Below are 24736 nucleotides of genomic sequence, written 5' to 3' on the forward strand. Positions count from 1 at the left end.
AAAAAAAGATTTATTATATATAAGTACACTGTAACTGTCCTCAGACACACCAGAAGAGGGCATTAGATCCCATTACAGATGGTTGTGAGCCACCATGTGGTAGCTGGGAATTGAACTCAGGTCCTCTAGAAGAGCAGTCAGTGCTCTTAACCACTGAGTCATCTCTCCAGCCCACAATTGGCTTTTTCCAATTGTTTTTCTGTTTCTTTGTCACAGCACCAAAAACTACTACTGGCCCAGAACACTCATTCTCTGTTATCAGTGACGGCACACACTCTCACAGGCAGGAGCTCAGGCGCTCCGCAGGATGTCTCAGAACAGCTCCTGCCAGTAGACATGCTGAAGGAGGGCCTGAGATGCTAAGAGAAGAAACAGCTCGCTTGGGAAGGAGGCCCAGGCAGAGGATCTGACCCCTCGAACCTGCCAGCAGAAGGAACACACGGTGGGACTCAGATTCCAACAGAGGCTGCAGGCTCCCTTTATTCTCATATCCATTTGCCCCTGGCCCTACTCTACCACCTTCTCCAGCCGCACACTTGTGCATTAAGGGAGGCAGTGGAAGTGGGAGGACGCCATCCGAGCTGGCGCTGAGGCCTTTCTTTGTCTCTGGTCTTCTGTTTTCTGGGTTGGGGTAGTGCCGGGAATTGAACCTGGGAACTTGCACATGTTAGGAAGTGATCCACCCCTGAGATAGATCCCCACCAACCATGTTTTTCACCAGGACAGTTTCATGGGGGCATTGTGTGGTGTGATGGGAAGACAAACTCTCCAAGTTAGTCCAAGGTAAGTCATCAGGTTGGGACACTGTGCTCTGAAAGACCTAAAACTCCCCCTTGTACTGGGACCCAAGCGCCCAAACACACCATTTACTTCCCCCAGCTCTGTCTCAGAACAGGAGTGGACAGGGCTGGCTCTGTAGACCGCTGCAGGTGAGTAACTATTTGTCAGATCCTCCCTGGGGACCACATGGCAGACTTTTCACTCCCAACACTGGTCCAGAGAGGTGCACAGTCCCATCCCTCAGCTCTCGTCTTCACCCCTCCTGCTCCAAAAGCCTCTGGCGTGTTTCTAGCATGATCTCCTCCATTACTTCTGGTTTTAAGATGTCTTTGATCTGAAGAAAAACAGAAAGCAATGTGTTCATTCAGAAACATCCATCAAGTCAGCTAAATGAGGGATGAAGCCTGGCTAGCATACACCTTCTGCATTCTGCACTCCATCAAAGACCGAGCAAGTGCTTGGTCCAGCTCCAGACCTAGCTTAGAAAACCAGCCAGCAAGGTGCTCTGGGAGAGCTGACAACGGAGCTGTCCATCAGATGACACCTGAGGGCTGGAAGGTGGCTTAGAGATTAAGAGCACTGATTGTTCTTCCAAAGGACACTGAGTTCAATTCCCAGTACCCCATGGCAGCTCACAACTGCTAGTAACTTCAGTTCCGGGGGATCTGATGCTCTCTTCTGGCTTCCACAGGCACCAGGCATACACACGGTGCACAGACATCCATCCACACATGAAGGTAAAACACCCATACATATAATTTTTTTTTAATCAAGAAAAATCCTTCTGTGAACTTAAAAAAAAAAATCAAGAAGAAGATGGCTGAATTTTGGGACAGGGATGATAAGAGTAGAAAGCTATTATGTTTTAAAAAAAATATCCTATCTGGCATCCTATGATAAACTAAATTCCTGGAATGAGACTAGACACTGAAAATACTGGAAATATCTCAGGAAGGTGGCAAGACTCGTTAAGGTCGTCTCCAGGCCAGTTCCAGCCACTGGGTATGGGAAGGAAAGTGGAACACTGAAGAAACACAGAAGCGGCCCACATGCAGGGAGGAGTCTGGGTGGAGTACCTGATGTGCAAGGGAGGCCTCGTAGCAGTACAGGATGCTGGTGTCGTACAGCATCATTCTCTGAGTTACCAGCAAGACTATACAGTTCCGGAGCCGGGAGATCACCTCTCGATCACTAAGGGATACTGGCTATACAGGGACACAAAGGGAAAGGGAAAAAAAACAATATAAACAGGATCCAAATAGGCAAACAGTCCCAGGAGCCACAGAAGAGAGAAGTCACATTTCCACCACGGAACCCCATGTCCCCCAAACAACCAACTGTGGAATTGTTTACTTTTTAAATGTGTATATGTACAACTTCATGTATACTGATGCTCATGAGTTCAAATGCACGTGGAAGTCAGGGGCCAACCTCGAGTACCATCCCAAGAAAGCCATCCACCTCCTCTGAAACAGGGTCTTATCGGCAAGCCCCAGGGGCCCTCCCACCCCACCTCCCCAGCACTGGGATTACATGTACACCAGTACACCTGACGTTGTCACCTGGTTTCTAGAGTTTGAATCAAGTCCTCAGCTCACAATGTAAGTGCTTTACCAACTAAGCCATCCCCAGTCCCCTGTTACTTCTGCAGTGGCCGTTACCCTGAAACTTTGCGACATTCACCAGCAAAGCTCAAGTTCAAAGCCACCAAGTCTGTCTCTTTAGGGAAGAGGAGACTCAGGTGTTCATGAATACCCTCTAGCTCAGACCTTTCAAAGCACAGCAGTTTCTGCAGGCAGCGTACTAGACAGTGAGCAAACCACAAGCCACACTACAGGCATCTGCAGCTCAGGCAGACAGGTGTCCTCCAAAGTCACCACCGCTGAGATGCTGCAACACCTTTGAGTTCACTCACAATGCTCTACGATGACAGACTCGCCTAACACTGCACTTCTTAGAAAGCATCCTAGGTGGCACAAGACTATTGACTTGCTAAATGCCCAAAGGATGTCCGCTCACCTCCAGGTTGGCAATGAAGCCCCCCGCCTCCTCGTCCTTGTGCTCGGGTGTCGGGTAGATCCAGATGAAACCATTGTTACCCAGAATCACTGAGGCACCGCATGGCAAGTCATGGAAATGGGTCTTCTGTCTTTTCACCAGGGCAGGAGAGACCTGGACTAAAGCCCCCTGACCTAGCTAAAGAGACAGACCATCAGACAGGCAGGCAGAGTGGCTCATGCATATAACTCCAGCACTTGGGAGGTTAAGGCCAGCCTGGGCTACATGAAACCCCATCCCAAAACAACAAAAGAAACGGATCAGGAACCAGGTAGGGGGAGCACAGCCTCTGAGAGGCTGGGGCAAGAGACTCACTAACACCCAGCCGGCTGAGCTAGCAAGAAACAGTGAGATGAATGCAAACAGGCTCCATAATACACAACCTGGCGTGCCCCACCACTGTCCTTCCTATGGGCGCTGCAGTCACCCAGTGCACGGACGGCATGCACTTTGCAGAAAACATTTCTGGCCCATAGCTATTTACTTATCCCAGGGAAGGAGGCAATCAGGTTAGCAAGATGGTGGTAAAGGCGCATGCTGCCAAGCCTGCCAAGCCGAGTTCATACCCAGAACTCACATGGTGAGGGATGGCCACCTCCTGCAAGATGTCCTCTCGCACATGTCTGTCTGTCTGTCATCCATCTATTGTTTTCCAAGGCAGGGTTTCTCTGTGTAGCCCTGACTCTCCTAGAACTCACTCTGTAGACCAGGCTGGCTGAACTCAGAAATCCTCCTGCCTCTGCCTCTGCCTCCTGAGCACTGGGATTAAAGGCCTGTGCCACCATCGCCAGGCAGCTTGTTTTAATTAAAAGGCAGCTGTCAATACTCCTCACTTCCCTTTGTCTTCTATCCAGAGCAGGTAGGTGTGCTGGCCGTTACAGAAACTAGAGGCGACGAGGAGTTTCCCATTGGCCATATAGCAGTTTCACTCCATGACTCTAGTGTAGATCTTAACCTCAATTTCCCATGCCACCCACAAAATGTGGTCCACTGGATTGGTCAGTTTAAGTCCACATACAATAAGAAAGTGTCTACAGCACCAGGCTGAAGGTCAGCACACACACCACCTCCTACCTACGTCATGACATACATGTTTAGGAACATATTCAGGAACATGGTGACAGCTGCCACTTCATTAAAGGACACTGCTTTTCTATTCTTCTCAGAAAATGAAGAGCCAAGAAACAAACGTGTCCTAGGAAGCAAGCTATCTTTAAAATAAACCTCAATAATGGAACCTTACGGAAGCAGGCAAAATTCATCTAGAGGCTCAGATGGGAAATCCATCTCGCTGGCCCTATGATGACCGCACTGTAGACGTGGTTTCTTCGGACATGTATCCAGTCTCTCAATGCTGGGCTGAGCATCTCCCAGAGGGAACAGTCTCAGAGCCCCAAGCAGCAGAGGGGCTCTGCCAGAACAGGCTCCTCAGAAGGAGAGGAATTTAGGATACCAATCACACCTTCCACCGGCAGCACAAGTCTCCTAGCCCAGCAGGCCACTAGTCCTAAATAACTGGGTTCTGTGTTGTGCAGGAAGGTAGTCTCTCTGTGTAATCCACACTGGCTTCCAGTTTTAATTCACCTACTTCAGCCTCCAGGGCGCTGGGATTACAGGCCCATGGCACCACACCCAGCTAATACCAGGTCATTAGGCCAGCATGCCAGGGAGTCACAGGATTCAGACTGAACTTGAAGCCTCAAAGCCCAACTTACCTTTCCGTACTTCAGGCTCCTCGTGTGCAGAGAAACAGCTCCATCGGAGAACACAGCCTGGACTTCCGCCTACTCATGTGATGAAGGAACAACGGTAGCCTTGGAAACCCACACCTGTGCCACCTGCCTGCAGCCCCCCCCGCCCCCCACCACCACCAGCAGGTCACTCTGGCCATCTTTTATGGGCCTCTATAAAGGACAACACTATGACCTCAGCTTCCCCCTGGTTGGCAAGAGTATCTTGATACAAACAATCTTTGCATGGCTGTATGTTCACATCATTTAGATGAGGTGAGGTGGCTGAGTGGATAGCTGTCATCAAGCCTGACTAGGTGAGTTCTGTCCCTCAGACCACACGGTAAGAGAAGAGAACCAATCCCTATACGCTGTCCTCTGACCTCCACACAGTGATCACACACAAATATGACCAAATATTTTTTTAAATAAAGAAAGAAAATGTGGGTCTAAATTTTCTTAATTGCATCCAAATTCCCTCAATTTGGACACAGGCAGGAATGATAGTCTATACCTGGATCTCAGAACTCAGGAAATGAGACAGTAATGTGTGTATTTGAGGCCAGCCTGGGGTACACAGTGAGTTCTAAGCCAGCCTGGGCTACCCTTTTTAAAAAGAAAGGAAAGACCATTGGGTCTTCACCGTGATCACAAGTTACAAAACCCAAGGCATCGTTCTGAGCGAAGGAGAACGAACACAGCGGCAGCAGAGCCCCGAGCATGTTACCCCCGACTCCGTCCCTGCAAGGCTTCCCCCAGTCAGACAAGAGTGCAAGCACACTCGTAGCCCTATAGAACAGAAGGAAGGTGCAGGATACACTGATGAGGTCGCCTTCTTGTAAGAAGCCTCTCATGGCCAGCTCATCCTCCGCCGACCTTCTCCTCTGAAACACACAGAAGCACAAGCACATGACACAGCCCCTCTCAGCCAGAACTGCTGCTGGGAGCGAGGGAAAGGACAGTGGCTCTCCTCACTGGGACCCTCCTCCAAGTTGTCAGACCCTGTGCAGTTGACTGAGCCTGTCTCCCCACTTACCCACCGAACCAGGCTGTCTCTCATATCTCCCTTCACCTCAGAGTCCCCAACCTCACTCCAAGGCCCCACAAGGAACAACTGTCCTCTGTGTTTCCTCGTTCTCCTGCTGCCCTACAGCTCCCTTATCTCCTAGCCTCCACCCATCCATAAGGTCCCTGAGGGACTCAGTTGTCCATCCTTTCTTTAATCTGGCACTCTCCATGGGACCCAGCTCAGGGAGCCTCTCCAACATTTATGACAGGCTGAACCATGGCATGGGCAAAAGGCTGTCACTCCCTGCAATGACCAAGTGCCATTCAAGTCACTGAAAACTAAGGACAAGCAGGGCATAGTGGCATGGTGGCACACGCCTTTAATTCCAGCATTTGGGAGGTCGAGGCAAGCAGACATCTGTGAGTTCCAGACCCTGGCTCAACCCCACCAGCCCCACACTCCAAAAAAAAAAAAAAAGCAAGCCTGCTAAGGCGAGCCTTCGAGGGACACCTTCCCTCGGCAAGGCCGGAGCAGCAAAAGAAATCAGCAATGAGATCTAAGGTGCGGGGCCTCCTCCCAGCTCCCTCCGGGGAGCCTGCCCGCGGGTGCTTCTGGACTCACTGAACCCCAGCTGAACACTAGCTGCTGCCCGTGTTGAGAGCACAGGGCCAGGAGAAAAACCTGTGTTCATCAAAATAGCAGACTCATGACAAAACAGTGACAACCTCATGTAGAGGCGACTTCTCAGGTGGAGCAAAGGCACCACAGCTCACAGGAACAGATCCAGGGCAGGCGAACACTCACCAGCTCTCCCCCAGGTAGGTTCATGGATGAGAGGAGCAGGACGGAGTCCAGCCTGGAGTTGGTCTCCACCTTCCACCTCTTCTGTTGGACCTGGGAGGGAAACAAACATAGGGTAGCATCTCAGTCACCCCAGAAACAAAGGGCCTCTTCTTCACACTTTCACAGAATGAAGGCTCCTCCCTGAGCCTCCTTCACTTTGGGAACGTTGACTTTACCTCAGTAATCCTCCCCACCACAATGTCTCCGACTTCTCCATTGTATCTGCAAAAGAAAACAGAAGCTTACTCAGTAGCCGGCCGGCTGACCGGAACAAGCAGTGTCTGACGCTGAACAAACAGAGGGACTTCATCATTTTTGGTAAATGTGTGTAATTACTGTTCAGACCTGGGAACTTCAGAATCTCTCCACATATATTCCATTAGCTATCCCTAAGGCAACTGCTCATTGCAAGCTCTTACATCTCCACACTGCTTGCCTGCTCAGGCACTTGGCTGGTCCCTCACCCTGGGTGAAATGCTCTTTGTTAAGGCCCAGGCATCAGACTATGTCTCTTTTCTGCTCATAGCTCCCTCAATTACAGCGAGCTCAACGAGTTTTAATGGTGAGAGGTAGGCATGGTGGGGAATTACCCATAATCCCAGCGCTTGGGAGGTGGAGTCACCAAGCTATCCGGTACAGATAGCCATACAAAAGGCTCATGAACACTTGTAAAAATATCAAACTCGGGGTGAACTCTGCCAGCAGCTGCTTTCCCTTCCCCACAGCAAACTGCTCTCTCCCATAATCCCCAGCTCAGTAAGTGTTCACCCCACCCATGCTTAGGCAGAAACCTTGATGCCTGTCACACTCTGGGATGAGCACAGCACAAACTCTGCTGAAGGCACCTCCAAATGTGTGAGGAAAACAAAGACATCCAGACTGGAAACGGAACTAAAAATACCTCTATTCCTTCTGTTAGCTTTCCTTAAACCCATCAGTTACTGCAACAGCCTTTCAAAGGACACTCAGAAAGCAAGGCATACAGAGGACATAGCCACTGCTGAGGGCCATGCCTGCCATCACTCGGTCATTTCTCAGATGAATACAGTTCCCCAGCCCAGCTCCCTAAATATGCCCTGTCCCCCCTTCACTGTCTCCATGAAAACCACAGCAAGTGATGAAGACGTAGGTCAGATCACAGCTCTCTTCTGCTTGATCCCTTCCAAGGGCTTCCCAATTGACACAGTACGAAGCCCAAGTCCTCACTGTCATTGCCAGGCAGGGTGACCACTTGGCTGCCACAGCTCCGGCTCGCCTGACTACTCAGTCCCAGGCTCATTGCTTCCCTTCTGGACACACCTTTATGGGCTTCTTCTAGGTCCTGGGCCCTGTGTGTAAGTACTTTACTGTAGCAAGTCACTGAATTCCGAATGAACAATCCTGAGTTGGGTTATTTTCTTTATGATGCGGAAAAGGAAAGCCCAACGCCTGGAGGGATCAAGTGACGTGAGGAAACCTTTGAAACTCACACCTTCTGTGGTGTCCTAGTTTGCTTTTTGTTGCTGTGATAAATACCACAACCAAAAGCAACTTGAGAAGGAAAGGGCCTATAGATTATTAGGCCTATAGATTACACTCCATCACGGAGGAGTGCCGGGCAGGAACCTGGAGGCCAGAACTGAGACAGAGTCTGTGGAAGAACACTACTGGCTGGTTTGCTTCCCAGACTCAGGTTCTTGTTTCTCCCCCCCCCAGGACCTGCCCTGAACTCACAGAGAGCTGCCTGCCTCTGCCTCCCAAGTACTAGGATAAAAGGCCTGCAGCACAGTGCTCATCCTTCCACACCCCAAGCCCACTGGTCCGGGGGTGACACTGCCTATATCAATTACCAATGAAGAAAATGCTGCCACAGACATGCCCACAAGCTAATCTGATGGAGACAATTCTTAGCTTTAGGTTCCCACTCCCAAGGTAACTCCAGCTTTGTGTCAATTGGCTGCCAGCACTAACTGTGACAAACAGGCACATCCAACCTAGCAGGCGTGTGACAGGAATGATCTGAGATGACATGGGGAGACAACGGAGAAGGCCTGTGTACAACCCAGATGCTCCGAGAATGACATACACACCTCTGTCCTCACCTGGTTTTCAAGGCTTTGACACAGATCAGCTTGTTCACTCTCTCCACAGAGCCGGCCACTGACGCAATGAGCTTTTCCTCCCCCATGTATGTTCCATGGCCCCTGTGCAAGGACAAGACCACAAAGAAAGGATAGCAGTGTTACACTGGAGGTAACATAGGAGCATCTAGAACATGGTTCTTGAACCTAACAGGCTCCCCCTGCCTCGCACTCCGCAGAGCCACGTGGACATCCCCATCTTAAAAAATGTCACTTTCCAACAACAGAACTGCACATCCCAGGCAACACAGGGATCCCCACTGATCCACCCCATTGCCAACTACACCCCTCTTCTCCCCCTTCCTCTGCATTTACGACGTTCTTGTGGCATTTACTGTTATTGTTCCTTGGTAGATGATAAACCCCGCCTTTGGTACCCCAACCACAGGGACTATGTTGAACTTATGCTGCAAGTATGAAGAAATGAATCCTAAGATACCTGTCATCTAATACTTTAAACGTAAAGTCTAGAGGCAATGCTATAAACACCATAATCTCATTTGTACCAGAAAGAAAAAACAACTAGGTTTTTTTCAGGCCACTGCTGAATTTTGCTTCCTGCCCCCACTTTTCAGTTGCTTAATACTCCCGATTCTACCAATTCCTGTTGTCACCACTGTCTTCCAGGTGAGGGTATCAGCCTTAGCTAGGTGCTACAGCTAAGGAGAGCACGACTCCAGAGCAGGCCCAAAGCACCACAAATTCCGACTTAGCCTGAAAGTTTGTATTATTGGGTGCATCTATGCACAGTATGTACAGTATGCTTGCCTCAACCCCCGCCCCACGAAAATCACTGCTTCAAAGTCAGGCTCGTCGCTGAGGTAACACTGAAAGAAATGACCAAGCCAGCAACCCACTGTCTCTTCAGTGGGTTGTAAGAAGGGTCCTGCTCCCAGCCCCCCCCCCCCAGTTTTCCCTCCCCAGGAAGGCTCAAAACTCTTGCGTTTCAGGATAAGGGTTCAAAAGTTCAGGGACACCTTAGATCAAAGGAGGAATCAGAAACTGACAGAGGAGCACCCAAGATGCAGGGAGTCAGAAGCATGAGGCTCGGAAAGGAGGATGCTCTGAGGTGTCCCAGGTATTCGGTGACTTAGATACAAGGGGACAGGAGGCCTGGGTTCCCGGGCAGCGGGCCACGTGCAGAGAGCTCTGCAGCCGTCTCCTGAGGCCTTGGGACCCCCAAATCCTCACGTACCGCATGAAGCCTGTGTCCGTGGTGATCGTGTCCCCCGGCACTACCAAATGTTTTTTAGAATCGCGGCCCAAGCTCTCACTGAGAGGTTTGCGAGCCCTGGGGAGCCTCATCTCCAACGCCATCTTGGCGCCAATGACTTGCGCAGGCGCAGCTCCGCACAGTCGCCTCAATTCCCGCCCACCTTCAGAGAAGCAACCAATGAAATGTATAGTGTGGCGGCCATGTTAACTATTGGCAACTATTAAGTTGACTCGAAGAAAAGAGGGTACCAAGCTGCCATGTTTACTATTGGCAAGAAAGCACCCGCGGAAAGACGTTGTAAAGGAATATGACTTGTAAGGGAATTGATTTGGTTTGGTGTTTGTATTTTGAGAAAAGGCCCCGTGTATGGCTGGCCACAAACTGTACAGTTGAGAATAACCCTGCTGAACTCCAGAGATTCATGCCTCCACCTCCCAAACGCTACGATTACATGAGTTTGAGTAGGTTGTGGTTTTGGTGGTGGTGCGAGTGGTGCTTTTGGCATCTGATTGGTTTGTTGTTTTATGTGTAAAAGCGTTTTCCTGCATGTTTGTCTCCGTACACTCCAGTGTCTGATGCCCACAGAGGCCAAAAGAGGGTGTTGGAGCACCTGGAACTGGAATTACAGATGTTTGTGAGCCGCCATGTGGGTGCTGAAAATCGAAACAAAGTCCTCTGGAAATGCAGCCAGTGCTCTCCACCTCTGAACCCAGCCCAGCTGTAGAATTTTTTTTTTTTAAGATAGTGTCTCATGTCATCCAGGTTGGTCTCAAACTGGCTGTGTAACCCAGGATGCCCTTAAACTCCTCCTCCTCTATCCCAAGAGCTGGGATTACAGGTGTAAACCGCCATGCTCAGTTGTATGAGGTTTTACCCAAACGATCCAATTTCATCATTTTATTTATTGTTGGTCAAGTCTAGAGATTGAGAAGTGAACCTTGAGTTTGCCATCCAACTCCAAACCACTATCTGAGCAGAAGATAGAGCCCTTTGAATACTGTTTCTAGGGGGCCTTGTATTCTACAGTGGAGTTGACCGTTGGGTGCTGGTCTGGGTCCTCACCTAGTGCTCCTATGGCTTTAGTGTGCTTTAGTAAAGACCTCTTCTGAAAGGCACTGTTGTAAAAGCCAGCCACAGGTGACGAGCCAATCCATAGTGAGATATAAATGTAACTTTTATTCTCCTGTTGCAGTTGTTGCCTTGTCTGCTATCCTAGGTCTAGTTCTGGAAGCTTCTAGCCTCTGTACGATCTTATCTAGGCCTAGACTGTTTTCGGCCTCTCTCTCTGAATTACTGCTGAATAAACTCACCCCTTCCCAATTCTTTCAGATCTCTGGCTGGTTCAACTCAGCTGTTCTGGCTCCAACACCTTTCCCAGCTGACTTATAAGATCTGTCTTTTCTCTCGGCCTCTAAATTCCTCTGCTTGGCCTCAAACTAACTCCAGCAATCTTTTCTAATCCTCTGGCTCCTTCTCATTCGATGGTTCATTCTGTCTTTATGTGTGTCTTACTCGTTCTCTCTTAAATATATCTCTGCAAAACTCTGGAAATAAAAGTGCTTCCTTCCTCTCTATTAAGTAGCCTCTCCTCATGAGAGTGGGGCATATCCTACTCTGTCAAATCTTCCTCTGATTTGTCACTTTTTCTGCCACTCAATTAGACATCACTTTCAAACATGCTTCCTTCTTACAAAGTAACTTTACCCTCATTGTTTGGGATTAAAGGTGTGAGCTAAGGGCTGAGCCACACTGCAACTAGAAACAGGTTCACATTTCTATACCAAGGAGGCCACGTGCACACAGGGTACAAAGATCTTTGCTTATATTCAATTACACCTGAGTGGGTGCTGTTCAGTAGTGGAGGGTAGATACGGCAGGCGTCTCCTGTGGCTTTATCTGAGCCTTCTATTTAGGAGAGGCATTTCCCCTTTTCCCATCATTCACTGATCCCCATTTCCCCTGACCCTGCAAGGTTGGAAGCTCACTAAATTTGTCTTTTGTTTGTTTTCAAACCAAAAAAAAATTCTCTCTATGCAGCCCTAACTAGCCTAAACTTGCTTTGTACACCTTGAACTCACAGAGCTCTGCCTACCTTTGCCTCTCAAATGCTGGGACCTCCCAGAAGCGCGTACTACCATACCTTACCTCAGCACATTGAATTTCAACCTCACAGAATCAACGGCGTAGTTCTCCACTCAAATGGTGGACTCTAAAGGAAACTAGACTCTCAGACAGGCCCCACATACTGTGAGCAGGAAATAAGGCAAATCTGGCCCTTTCCCTCCTAGAGACACATCTGGCCAATTGTTTATAATCTCCAAAGGGTCAGCATTCTTTACTCTAACCAACTCTCACAACTACATTTATCAAGAAAACCAACCTTACAAGGAAGTCAATGACAGGAAGTCACTGAGCAGCCAGGACCTTACCCTCCCTCAGGCCTGGAGGAAGCCAGCCAGAGTCCAACTGTTAAGTCAGCCGTGGCCATAAGAGGGCGGTGGTGTCCTTTAAGACATCCTACCCAAGCTGCAGCCTCAGGGAGGGTCTCTAGACCAAAATACTTGTCCAGGTTCATCCTTCAGGGAAAGACATTGACTCCGCCCTGCTCATCCTCCTAGCATTCACAGCACAGGACCTGTGGCAGTGAGATGACACTGTGGATTCCTAATGATAGAGAAGGAAACTGAAGCCCAGGAAGGACTAGAATTTACGTAGCAGCAGCAGCCGGCCTCGTTCCATTTGCTACCAATTTTTCCTCAGAGCCTTCACCACTGACCAAACATTTTCCAGATGCTCTCTGGCCCTGTGCTGAGTGCTCACTGCTCCTGTGCTAAGTACTTACTGTCCTTGAACTGAGTGCTCACTGCTCCTGGGCTGAGTACTCACTGTCCTTGAACTGAGTGCTCACTGCTCCTGGGCTGAGTACTCACTGTCCTTGAACTGAGTGCTCACTGCTCCTGGGCTGAGTACTCACTGTCCTTGAACTGAGTGCTCACTGCTCCTGGGCTGAGTACTCACTGTCCTTGAACTGAGTGCTCACTGCTCCTGGGCTGAGTTCTCACTGTCCTTGAACTGAGTGCTCACTGCTCCTGTGCTGAGTGCTCTCTGCCTCTATGCTAAGTGGTGGTGCTCTCTGCCCTGTGCTGAGTGTTCCACAAGCATGTTACATGTTACAGCCCATCCAAGGAAAGGTCATGCTGTTTCCAATGACTGCCTGAAGCTACTTAGTCTCCAAAACAAACCTAGAGCTGGGTCTAGAACTCAGATTTCCACCCAGCTGCTCTCTCTGCTCCACACTTACCCTTTCAGCAGCAAGCTGTGGAGTGGGCACCTAGAAACAGCCGCACATCTGGGATTGGAGCATCTTAAACACATGGACTTATGCTTCGCTTGGTTTTGTTTTGTGCTCACCCATGTATTTGATACCTTGTGTTTGTGCGTGCGTTTACCCACATCCCAGACAACCTGCAAGAGCAAGTTCCCCTCCAACACTCAGGCTCCTGGGATCAAAGTCAGGCTGTCGGCCTCCCAGCCAGCACCCTCACCACCTCAGGATCTGCAAAAGTGCAGTCCAGAAGTCTGTGGTTTCAATGGCAGATGAGGTCTGCTCTGTTTACTGTGCTTTTGTTTAATTTATGCTTAGATGTGCACATATGTGTGCAGGGACATGTGTACGGAGGGCAGAGGTCAGCATTAGATGTGTCTTCTGTTCTGCACATTTTTTTTGAGACACATTTTTTTTTTTTGAGAGACAGCTCCACGCTGTCACCTCGGCAGTCTGAGGACTCCCTTAATCTTTTAGGAAGCTTGACTTAGGCTAAGCAAGGGTTGGTGGCTTTGACACAGAAAATAATCGCAAGACTAACCAGTGGGAAACAGGATTGAAAATGCTATCAAAGACATTTTAATAAGGCCCTTAAGCACAAGGGTTGTGTTAGGAAAAAGAGAGGTATTCAGAAAGTAAGACATACCTAGGTGTGGGCGTGGGCCCCTCAAGGGAGGATCACAGTTAATTGACTTTCAAGTTACACATCAAATGGATACTAGAAAAACTCCCTTTTTTCCCCTCTCTTTTGATAAGTAAAATTATAGCGTGGGTGACACACTTTTGGTCCTGATACTCCGGAGGCAGAGGCAGGCAGATCTGAGTTCAAGGCCAGCCTGGTCTACAAAGTGAGTTCCAGGACAGCCAGGGCTACACTGAGAAACACAGTCTTGGAGGAAAAAATTCTAGAGTGTCTCTGAAGATGATTTGAATGGAACCGTGATCTGATAAGGTGAAAGCAGGAACCACTAGGATTGCACAACCGATTTAGAGAGTCCTTACCCTGTAAATGGTAGTCCCGAAAACTGTAAATTTAAGCTGGGAAGGATCGGAAGCAGATATTAACTACTGGAATTCTTTCTCTGTTGAACAGAAGCTTCAACAAGATTCCCAAGTCAGGGTCTCCTTTTCCCTCTAACATCTCCATAGTTTCCCTTGCCTTTCCCTTCCCTGCCTAAGCTGAACTTGGATAGCGTCACTTCAGTCAGCTACTTCCACAGCACAGTTGCATTTAGACATGGTATTGGGGAAAACTGGAAGATATGTGCATAATAAAAAAGATAGAGGATGGCTAGAAGAGTTTGGACCCATCTAGGGGTCCATTGGATTAGTGAACTGACCTTCCTGCAAAGATTGGAACATACTGATTTGACCCCCTGGCGTTTGCCTGCCTAAGGAAAGTAGGGTACATGTTCTAAGAGATAGAATTCAGGCTTGTGAGGGAGCCCTGAGGGAAGCTCCAAGGGGAATCAGCATTGCATATAGAAAAAAGTTTGAAAAGTATTGAAGAAATAGATATTTGGGTGAGCTTAATAAAGAGATTTTGCAAATTTAAGACGAGTTAAAAATATGAATATCACTCTGACTCGTTTAGCCCCTTTCTGTTCTTACGTGAATGCTGTAACCGCAAGTTTATGCCCAGATGACCTGTGATTTGGAGGTTTTTCTTTTTCTTCTCTTTTAAAGATTTGTTTATTTATTTTACATATAAGTGCACTGTAGCTGTCTTCAGACACACCGGAAGAGGACATCAGATCTCATTGCAGATGGGGAGGCACCATGTGGTTGCTGGGAATTGAACTCAGGACCTGTGGAAGAGCAATCAGTGCTCTTAACCACTGAGACATCTCTCCAGCCCCACCCCCCCTTTTTTTTTTTAAAGGTTTATTTTGGAGGTTTTTCCGAGAGTTAAAAGTTAATGTGTAGGGCTGGAGAGATGAAGTGAAGTGGCTGAAGCAGGTTTCAGTGTTCCAGCTCTCTTTATTCAGGGGTAATAGGGCTATATAAACCTAGGGGGGTGAATAGGGATTGAATGTGGTGCTGGGAAAGGGTTCATGTGCATAAAGGGGAATTCCAGGTGCTTGCTGGATGTGTCCTTATATGGAGAGAGGATATTAAACCTGTAATTTGGCCACCAGACTAAGTGACTGCCTCAGTGGTGGTAAAGGTGGGGGTCATAGAGCTATCTGCCCTGGAGCATACAGACCCAAAACAGGGAAAGAGCTGTCCTAACTTCTGCTGGTCTCAAGATGAGATTTTTGGGGTTTGGACACATCTCGACCTCACTCCTGTTACAGACCTGTCTCCCCTCCCCCAATCGCTTCCCCTCCCCACCACCCACTTCACACTTGCCCCACACTCAGATACTCCAGCCTCCCCTTGGTTCCATGAACTAACACTACCCATTGCTAGCTCAAGGTTGGTTTGTTGTTGGTTTTTCTGCATGGCCCCTCCTCTCTCAGAGAGGTGCTGGACAAGGTGCTACTGACCTCCTCCCCTGGATAGCCCTGCAGTCCCTCTTCCAACACTGATCCTGCCTCATTTCTTGACAGCGAGTCTTCTTCTTTGTTTATTGCTTTCTCCCCTAATCAAAAACAGATGTTTTCTGAGAATGGTCCAAACTTCAGGTCTGTTGTTGTTGTTGTTGTAGTTGTTGTTGGTTTGGTAGTTGTCTGTTTGAAGACAGGGTCTCATGTAATCCAAAACTGGCCTTGAACTTCTGATTCTCTTATCTCCTCCTCCCAACTGCTGTGCTTATAGGCATGCATATCACCCCCTTTGGGCACTGCTGAGGATAAGCTCTCCGTTGGCACACGTGTATCCCACCTGCATCACCTTGTGAGTAGGGAGTGAGTAGGGGTTGAATGTACATTATTGGCTGGACATCGGATTCTATTACAGATGGTTGTGAGCCACCATGTGGTTGCTGAGACTTGAACTCAAGACCTCTGGAAGAACAGTCAGTGCTCTTAACTGCTGAGCCATCTCTCCAGCCCGCTGCTCTCAACAATCTTGTCTTCCAAGCTTCCACAGAACATCCCACAGAGCTCTCAACCACTCAATGGTTCTTCTAGCCCAAAGTTCCAAAGTCCTTCCATAGTCCTCCCCTAAACAAGGTCAGGTCAGTCACAGCAATACCCCACTCCTGGTACCAACTTGTTTTATTAAGGGTTTCTATTACTGAGATGAAACATAATGACCAAAAGCAAACTAGGGAGAGAAGGGATTAAAGGTGCACCACTCCCGCCTGGCTATTTCTTTTCTTTTTTTTTTTTTTCTTTTCTCTTTTTTTTGGAGCTGGGGACTGAACCCAGGGCCTTGCGCTTGCTAGGCAAGCGCTCTACCATTGAGCTAAATCCCAACCCCCCCGCCTGGCTATTTCTTCCTTCTTCATAGTCATTTTCATGTCTAACAGTCTCACTTTATTAAAACAAATGCTGGGCACCCCTGAAACAGTCTTCAATACATTTTTGCTTTGTTTTGTTTTGTTTAGACAAAAACTTGATTTATTCATTTCTTGCACTTGAAGTACTCTTCAATGATATCCTACTATGCACAACTGTAAGCCTGAGCCTGCCCCCTTCCCTGCTGAGCCAGCTAATAGCCTCCCCGACTTTATGTGGCTTCCCCTCTCAATTGGTTTTACAGAGGCAGACCCACTTCCCTAGTTTCTCGCTTTCATCAACCTTAATTAGGCTGCTTTGGTGCTCAGCACAAAGTTCCCCCACCAGCATGACATACATGGGCTCATCACACTTGGGTGCAAACACACAGATGCGTAAAGAGAGGATTTTATGCATTGCATGGATAAATCTGTCAATTTAAAAACCTGTGGCCTATAGGGAAGGGTAGAATAGAAGGTGGGACATCTGGGAGGCAGAAAGAATTCTGGGATAGAGCAAGGCACAGAGGATTAGCCTGGAAAGATATGACAGCACCCTGAGCACCAGTAACCCGCCATGTGGCAGTATGTAGGTTAAAATAATTGGGTTATTTTAAGTTATGATCTAGTCAGAGTAGAGCCTAGCTATATGGCCTCGATACTTATAAACATATTTTAAGTCTGAGTCTGGGGCTGGAGAGATGGCTCAGTGGTTAAGAGCACTGACTGCTCTTCCAGAGGTCCTGAGTTCAAATCCCAGCAACCACATGGTAGCTCGTAACCATCTGTAATGGAACCCGATGTCCTCTTCTGCTGTTGTCTGAAGATAGCTACCATCTTTTTTAAAAAAAAAAGTCTGGGCTGAGAGATGGGAGAGCACCGACTGCTCTTCCAGAGGTCATGAGTTCAATTCCCAGCAACCACATGGTTCACAACCATCTGTAAAGAGATCTGATGCCCTCTTCTGGTGTATCTGAAGACAGCTACAGTGTACTTATATATAAATAAATAAATCTTTAAAAAAAAAAAAAAAAAAAAAAAAAAAAAAAAAAAAGTCTGAGTGTTATTTCTAGCATCATGGGGCTGGGAAGATGAACTGGACTTAACTTCTACACAGATGGGCTTGACACTTGTCTAAGGCTTTGCCAACTTGATGTGTTCCACATGCCTGACGTGTTGTAGATGAGGCCGGTCTTTAGCATGTCATGTACAACAGTACTGACTTCCATCATATCAGTGATTTCCTCAGCCATGGTGGTGGCTGGATTACATGTGAGGCATGTACACACACACACACACACACACACACGTTCACACACATGCACACACATGCACACACACATGTATATACACAACATTTGAGACAACATTCCTTTATATATAGCTGACTGTCCTGACTCACTCTGTAGACCAGGCAGGCCTCGAACTCAGAGACCTGTCAGCCTCTGCCTCCTGAGTGCTGGGATTCGAAGTGTGCCGAATCTTGAGTGCACCAGAGCCTCCGCGTGGGCACGAATCTGGTGGCGGCAGGGGAAAGCAATATTTGCTGAATGAATAAATAAACATTCATTAGGCAGTTATCAGGTGCTCTGGGGACCACAAAACTGGGTCCCTTGCTACCCCAGCCATCAGGGTGCTGAGACGTTTATAGATAATAGGGGGAGCGGAGAGGGAGGCCCAGAGAAGCCTCACTGGATAAAGATGGCGTCTGAGTGAGCTTTGAAGGAAAGGAGCCTTGCCGTGGGGTGTTGGGATGAGTGGACAGGTGGGTTCTGTGTGACGATGGCCAAGAAGAACATCTAAAGAAGTGTGAAAAGAGAGGCTGTAGGGGCTGGAGCCTGGGACTCTGTGAGCGAATTCTCATCCATACTCTGGCTTCGCTTCGTGGTCCGATGAAATCACAGAAGAGAATGGCTTCATTTTCCAAGCAGAGATGTACAGAGATTTCTCTATTCTTTTTTTTTTTTTTTTTTTCCGGAGCTGGGGCCCAAACCCAGGGCCTTGCGCTTGCTTGGCAAGTGCTCTACCACTGAGCCAAATCCCCAACCCCCAGATATTTCTACCTAAGGATATACACTGAAGTACTATTTCTTTTTTTTTTTTTTTTTTGGTTCTTTTTTTCGGAGCTGGGGCCCGAACCCCGGGCCTTTCGCTTCCTAGGCAAGCGCTCTACCACTGAGCTAAATCCCCAACCCCAGTACTATTTCTTTACAAACATCGAAACAGCCCCTATGTGTGTGCGGGTTTGTATGTACTGTGGCACCTGTGTGTAGAGGTCAGAGGACGACCCCAGGGTGTAGGCAAACCTTTTTTGCAACCTGTTTTTAATAAGGGTTCAATTTCTCCTCTAGCCCACCACCCAGCAGTGTAGTTAGAAAAAGTTGTTAGGATATGGAGTAAGTAGACCTGCTCAGCAGTAGTTCTTTGGGGGCAAACTCGATCTCCTTGGGCAGCAGTTCAGTCCCGTAGCAAACACCAAACACGACTCAGCGGCTGCAGACCAGTCCTCTAGGCAGGCAGACACCAGGCACAAACCAGCAGCTACAGCCCAGTCCTTTCAGCAAGCAGACACCAGGCAGCTGTAGTTCAATCCTGAAGAGACGGCCAGGCTTGCCAGCCAGCCTGAGGCAAGGCCACAAAATTGGCAAGCTGTCACAGGAACCTTATGAGCAGTTCTTGGGCCAGCTTCTCTCAATGGTGGCGTTATCACAAATTGAGCTCAACAATGCACGGGGAACCAATGCACGCATGTCTTTAGCGAAGAATATCGAGGCAGAGCAAACCAAACCAAGGCCCAGTGCTTGTCTCCCACTGTCTGTGGGATCATATTCACACTCCTTCATGGTTTGGCTGGATCCAAACATCCTTTCACCACGACTACTTCAGAAAAATAGTCTTCCCTGTGTTTGCTTTAGCAAGACATTGTTTCGCCTGTGTGCCCCAGCAAAACATCATTCGCCATAGCTAACTTTCCTAAGAACTGGAAGTTTCCACTTCACCTCATAGCCTCCCCTCTTTGTTTTACTGAGTGTTATTTAAGCAGGATCAAGAACACCTCACAGGGCTGGAGAGATGGCTCAGGGGTTAAGGGAACTGACTGCTCTTCCAGAGGTCCTGATTTCAATTCCCAGCAACCACATGGTGGCTCACAACCATCTGTAATGGGATCTGATGCCCTCTTCTGGTGTGTCTGAAGAGAGTAACAGTGTACTCACATATGTAAAATAAATAAATCCTTAAAAACAAAACAAAACAAAACAAAAAAACAAACCTCACAGTTCCAGAGTTCTTCAATCCCTTCCCTTGTATGTGCTGGACCTGCACACGCCTCTCCCTAGAGGCATATGTCAGAAGGGCCTGTGTGCAACCAAAGCCCAGTCAAACAGCCCACGTAGCTTCCCCTGCCCTCCTGGAATACTTGCTTCTGAAGCTCTGAACAAACATGGAAGAAGCCAGACTCCCCTGAGGTGACCATGATGTAAGGAAGCAGTCAGGCATGGCAACTTGCCAGCGATTGTCGGGAACTTTCTCCACCCATGCACAGACTCATGTCCCAGCAAGCCAGCTCCAAGGCATACTCAGGGTATCGCTTCTCCTAGTTCAGAAGATCTTTGGGTAGAATACAGGAATGGTCTGAAGAAGAGAGGAATTAACACTTTCTGAGGAATGCACTGGGCTGGTGCTGCTGGTGGCAAAAGCTATAACCATACTTACCTACCAAGACACCCTGTGTTTACTGAGCACCTACTATGTGCCAGGCACCTACTCATGTACTGTATTTGTTTACACCTGTTACCCTATGACATCCTTAGACTAAATGTTATCCCAAATTCCATGTGAGAAGCCTGAGGCCCAGAGATGTTAGTTCATTGCCCAAGACCACACAGTGAATGGCTGAGGAGGGTTTCAAACTCAGACCATTGCCCTGTGTCTAGAATCCTCTGTTACTGTGATTCCCAAGAAGAAAAAGAATACGGGTCAGTCTTGGAGTGATTAAAACTATTCCTACTGCGTGTGATGCCTGAGGCTTGGTCCCTATTGCTATGAAAATGAGAAGAGGAAGAGGAAGAGGAGGAAGAAGAAGAAGATTTACCTGACTTCAAAGCTTGAGAGAACTTGCTGTGAATGATGACACATGACTCATCTCAATATTTCAAGGAAGCTGAGCGCAGGAGGATTGCTTTGTGTTCAAAGCCAGCCTGGTCTACCTAGTGAGTTCAAGGCCAGCATAGGATATATAGAAGAGTTTGGCTGAAAAACCAGAAAAGAAATAAAGTAACATAAAAGCATTCTGGCGTCAGGATGTGGTGGTTTGAACGATAATCTCCCCTGCCACACACACACACACACACACACACACACACACACACACACACACACACACAGACACACAGGCTCATATACTTGACTGCTTAGTCCTTGGCTGACGAACTGTTTGGGAAGGATTAGGAAGCGTGACCTTGTTAGAGGAGGAGGTGTGTCACTGGGAGTGAGCTTTGAGGCTTTTTTTTTTTAAACATTTATTTATTATGTATATATCATACAGCTTTCTGCCTGCATGTATTCCTGCAGGCCAGAAGAGGGCACCAGATATGGTTGTGAGCCACCATGTGGTTGCTGGGAATTGAACTCAGGACCTCTGGAAGAGCAGACAGTGCTCTTAACCTCTGAGCCATCTCTCCGGCCCCTGCTTTGAGGCTTTCAAAGCACGCACCAGGCCCAGTGTCCCTCTTGCTGCCTGTGGATCAGGTTATAAAGCTCTCAGCTGCTGCTGTGTGCCTCCCTTTCCGATGATCACGAGCTACCCCTCGCCGCTGTCAGTAAGCCCCCAGTGAAATGCCTTCATTTAGTCAGGCACTAGGACACCCATCTTTAATTCCAGCACTCTAGCAAATAGACAGTGCTCTGGGATCTACATCGTGAGTTCCAGGACACCCAGAGCTACTCAGGGAGACTGTCTGAAAACAACAACAACTGACAAAGAAACTTCTTCCTTCTAGAAAGCATTTGCTTTCTGCCGAGTGGTCATTGTGTCTCTTCACAGCAATAGGACAGTGAGTAACCAAGACATTGGAGGCCAATTTGGTATGGATAGTGAGGCCCAGGCCAGTCAGAGCTGTGCAGTGAAACTCTGTCTCAAAAGTAAACAAAACCAACTCTAAAGGAAGAAAAGGAAAATGTTTTCCTTCACAGACAACATGACGCAGAAATTATCCTAAGGACTACACAAAGCACTAGAAAGATTATGTGAGTTTTGCTAGGCTGAAAGGTACATGGGAGGGTTGGGTGTGGCTTAGTGACTGAGTGCTTGGTCTATCTTATGCAGGCCCTGGGTTCTAGTGATGCCAGCCAATGTCTGCAACCTTCTCGACCCACCAATGGACAACCCAGCAGGCCAGTTGCAAGGCACACCCCAGGCTTTCTGTTCCCATAGTTCAATAGATTTGAAGTTAGAGAGTATGGGAAGGGTTTGGAGGGAGAAGGGGGGCGTGGAGGTATGGAGGGGGGAATGGGAGGGACAAGACTACACCACAAAACCCAGAAGTCGACATTCAATACAAGGTCAAAGTGCATTGTGTCCTTGTGGAATGAGGATAAAGCCCTTTGAACTGAATTGACCCTGGTTGGCCAGAATTTTGTGGCCTGACTGCCAAGACCACAACCTTTGGGGTCAGATACCTGAGCTGAAACCCTGCTTTGCTGCTGAAGGACCGGATGGCACATGCACGTGATTCCCTATGTCCATACTTCACTGGGACATCAAACAAAAGGGCACTGGGAAAGTGGAGGGGGAACTCGGCTCAGCAGTGTGTGGAGACACTCGGAATGCACACGTTCAAGTGCCTAGGCATGTGGCTAGTTCACAGAAACTGCCTCAAAATATGTGTGCATTTGTGTGTGTGTTGGGGTGGGAGGCGCTTGTGCTCTTGGGGGAAAGGGCTAGAAGTTTCTGCTGAGGCTGCAAGCGTAAGGGGTAGAACGTCTCAGTGGGGGCCTCCACCTCGTGTGCAAACTTTCCAGGATCACACACCACATCTGCTTCTTCTCTTGGCATTCTAGTGACGAAGACAGTTTTCCCACCTCCTCAGAAGCAGATAAGCCTGTGCGCAAGCCGGAGGCAGCTGGGGCTGCAATTGCAGAATATTGCCACCAGGTGGGTTCTGCAGCCCAACAGAGTTACCCAGAGAGAACAAATTAGCTTTTTGTTGAAAAACCCTACTGGTTTCTTGGAAGTTTGGTTCCAGTAAGAATGTCTTTGGAAAATGAACGTTCCTTATGAGAGACTGTCAACGCTGCACCCATGGCCGTCTGGGGGAAATGGGACTCAGCACGGATAAGCTTAGGTCAAGAGAAAAAAAAGGGGAGTGGGTTAGGGGGAGGGAGGGTGGGAAGAGGTGAGGCAGGGACTACCCAAGGTCTTGAGGGTCTAATATCTGTGCATGGAAGGGGAGGGGAAGGCTTAGAAGGGAGGAGCCTGGGAGAAAAGTCATGGGACCTGTAAGCCAACTTGCCAGCTGCCCCTCTGTGCCATGACCCCCAAAGTGTAAGGGTCTTTCTTTGGCCATGCATGCCACACTGGGAACTTCCAAAGAGGGGTGGCTTCTGTGACGAGTGTGAATCCCCAGGTGCACAAACGCGAAGCTGGGGACACATGGGGAAATGTGCCTGGAGGACCAATGTATAAGAAGGATGATTCTGTAATTAATTTTTTTAATTAATTTTTTTTTGAGCTGAGGACCGAACCCAGGGCCTTGCGTTTGCTAGGCAAGCGCTCTACCACTGAGCTAAATCCCCAACCCAGGATGATTCTGTAATAGCTGACAAAGGCCAGAGACCTTCCTGCTCCTTGGTCTTGACTGAGGTAAGGTAGTGTTGTCAATCTCACAGGATCTAGAATCACCTGGGAGACAGGCATCTGAGAATGCCTACGGCGGTTACCATGGTTACATTAATGGAGGTAGAGGGACTAGCCCACCGTGGGCTACTCTGTTCCCTGACCCGGATCCTGGATGGAGAAAAAGGAGTGAGCAACGTGCCTTCATTCATTTCTCTTCTCACTGTGGCTGTGATGTGAGCAGCGGGTTGGGGCCGCTGCTGTTTTAATTCCCCATTCATATATACTATACCTTCGACCCCGAGCCAAAATAAACCTTTTCTCCCTTAAGTTGCTTTTGCCAAAGCGTCACAGTACAGGAAAAGAAACTAAGACACCGAGCCTAAAAATGGATGTATCAGATTACTAGGGAGGTCTAGGACTCCTGGGATCCTTATGGCCCACCGCGGCTTCCTTAAACCTCTTCAAGTCGGTCACCAAAACAAACAAAAAAACAAACTCATCAAAGTGTAGGTGGATAAATTGTACAGGAAGGAACTGTGGCCAGCTAAGCTACAAGAATTCTGCCCTGCTCCTTCAGGAATCCTCCTGGCTCTACACTGTGGCTTTTTTCGGGGACAGCATCTTTTCTTACAGAAGGTACAGCAGTGAATTTTAGCTACAGTCAGCGGAACAACCCCTCCAGCCATTTCCGTTCTTCCCACTGTTTCCAAACATCTCCGGCAAAGGCGTGCGCCTGGGCAGGGGCCAAGAGATACAGGTTCCAAGTAATTTTTATTTTAGAATACAAGAGAAGTACAAATGTATTTACAGTTGTACATATACAATCAAATAATATATATCACAGTTTTCGTAAATATCATCTTAGATAAACATTTACAAAGTTAAAGTGACCGTTTTTCTGGGAGTACAACACACTTTCTTGAAAACTCCATACATGTTATACTTTTCGTTATTATTATAGTTTTGTGGGGTTTTTTTTATTACAAACACCCTGGTGTGTGGACGGAGTGTGTATGTGGTGTGTGTGTGTTGGGGGGTGGGGCTGGGGGTGGGGAGAAGGGATTCTGGTAAATGACAACAAGGTTTGAGATGACACCAGAGGGCGCCCACGGACAGAGCAGGGAACGGCGTCGGCAGGGGCGCGTGGGAATGTGGGCTCTGCTGGAAAGAACCCCCGAGTCTGCGCGCTTCAAACAAACTTTCTGGGCGAAGAGGAGACGTCTCTGTGTGGTCACTCATCCTCTTGTTTGGGGACTTAGTAGGGTGGAGGTGAGGGTGCTTCTCCATTTCTAAGCTCAGAAAGACAGGAGAAGGGGGCACTGGCCTAATTCCTGCGTTCTACAGATGGGGAAACTGAGGCTCCAAAAGGGTCAGGGTCTTGCCCAGGGGCTATGGTGAATGTCCCCTGTGACTCCACTTTCAACCTTCCCAGCAC

General features: G+C 48.4%; 1 protein-coding gene across 2 annotated transcripts; it reads right to left on the minus strand.

Annotated features, from left to right (window-relative positions):
* Exosc2 (exosome component 2) lies at positions 1-9871 on the minus strand. Of its 2 annotated transcripts, XM_032902810.1 has the most exons (9): positions 9736-9871; positions 8502-8603; positions 6597-6642; positions 6382-6471; positions 5387-5452; positions 4554-4622; positions 2800-2976; positions 1857-1985; positions 1-1114 (listed from the first exon to the last, which is right to left on the minus strand). In XM_032902810.1, the coding sequence occupies exons 1-9, from the start codon at positions 9855-9857 to the stop codon at positions 1034-1036; spliced, it is 882 nt and encodes a 293-aa protein (XP_032758701.1). In that variant the 5' UTR covers positions 9858-9871; the 3' UTR covers positions 1-1033. The 2 variants fall into 2 exon arrangements, with proteins under 2 accessions (XP_032758701.1, XP_032758700.1); XM_032902809.1 differs by lacking the exon at positions 1-1114 and having other exon boundaries at positions 1552-1985; positions 9736-9863.
* Positions 9872-24736: the final 14865 nt, after the last annotated feature.

This window comes from Rattus rattus, chromosome 5, assembly GCF_011064425.1.
Source record: "Rattus rattus isolate New Zealand chromosome 5, Rrattus_CSIRO_v1, whole genome shotgun sequence".
Taxonomy (NCBI): Eukaryota; Metazoa; Chordata; class Mammalia; order Rodentia; family Muridae; genus Rattus; species Rattus rattus.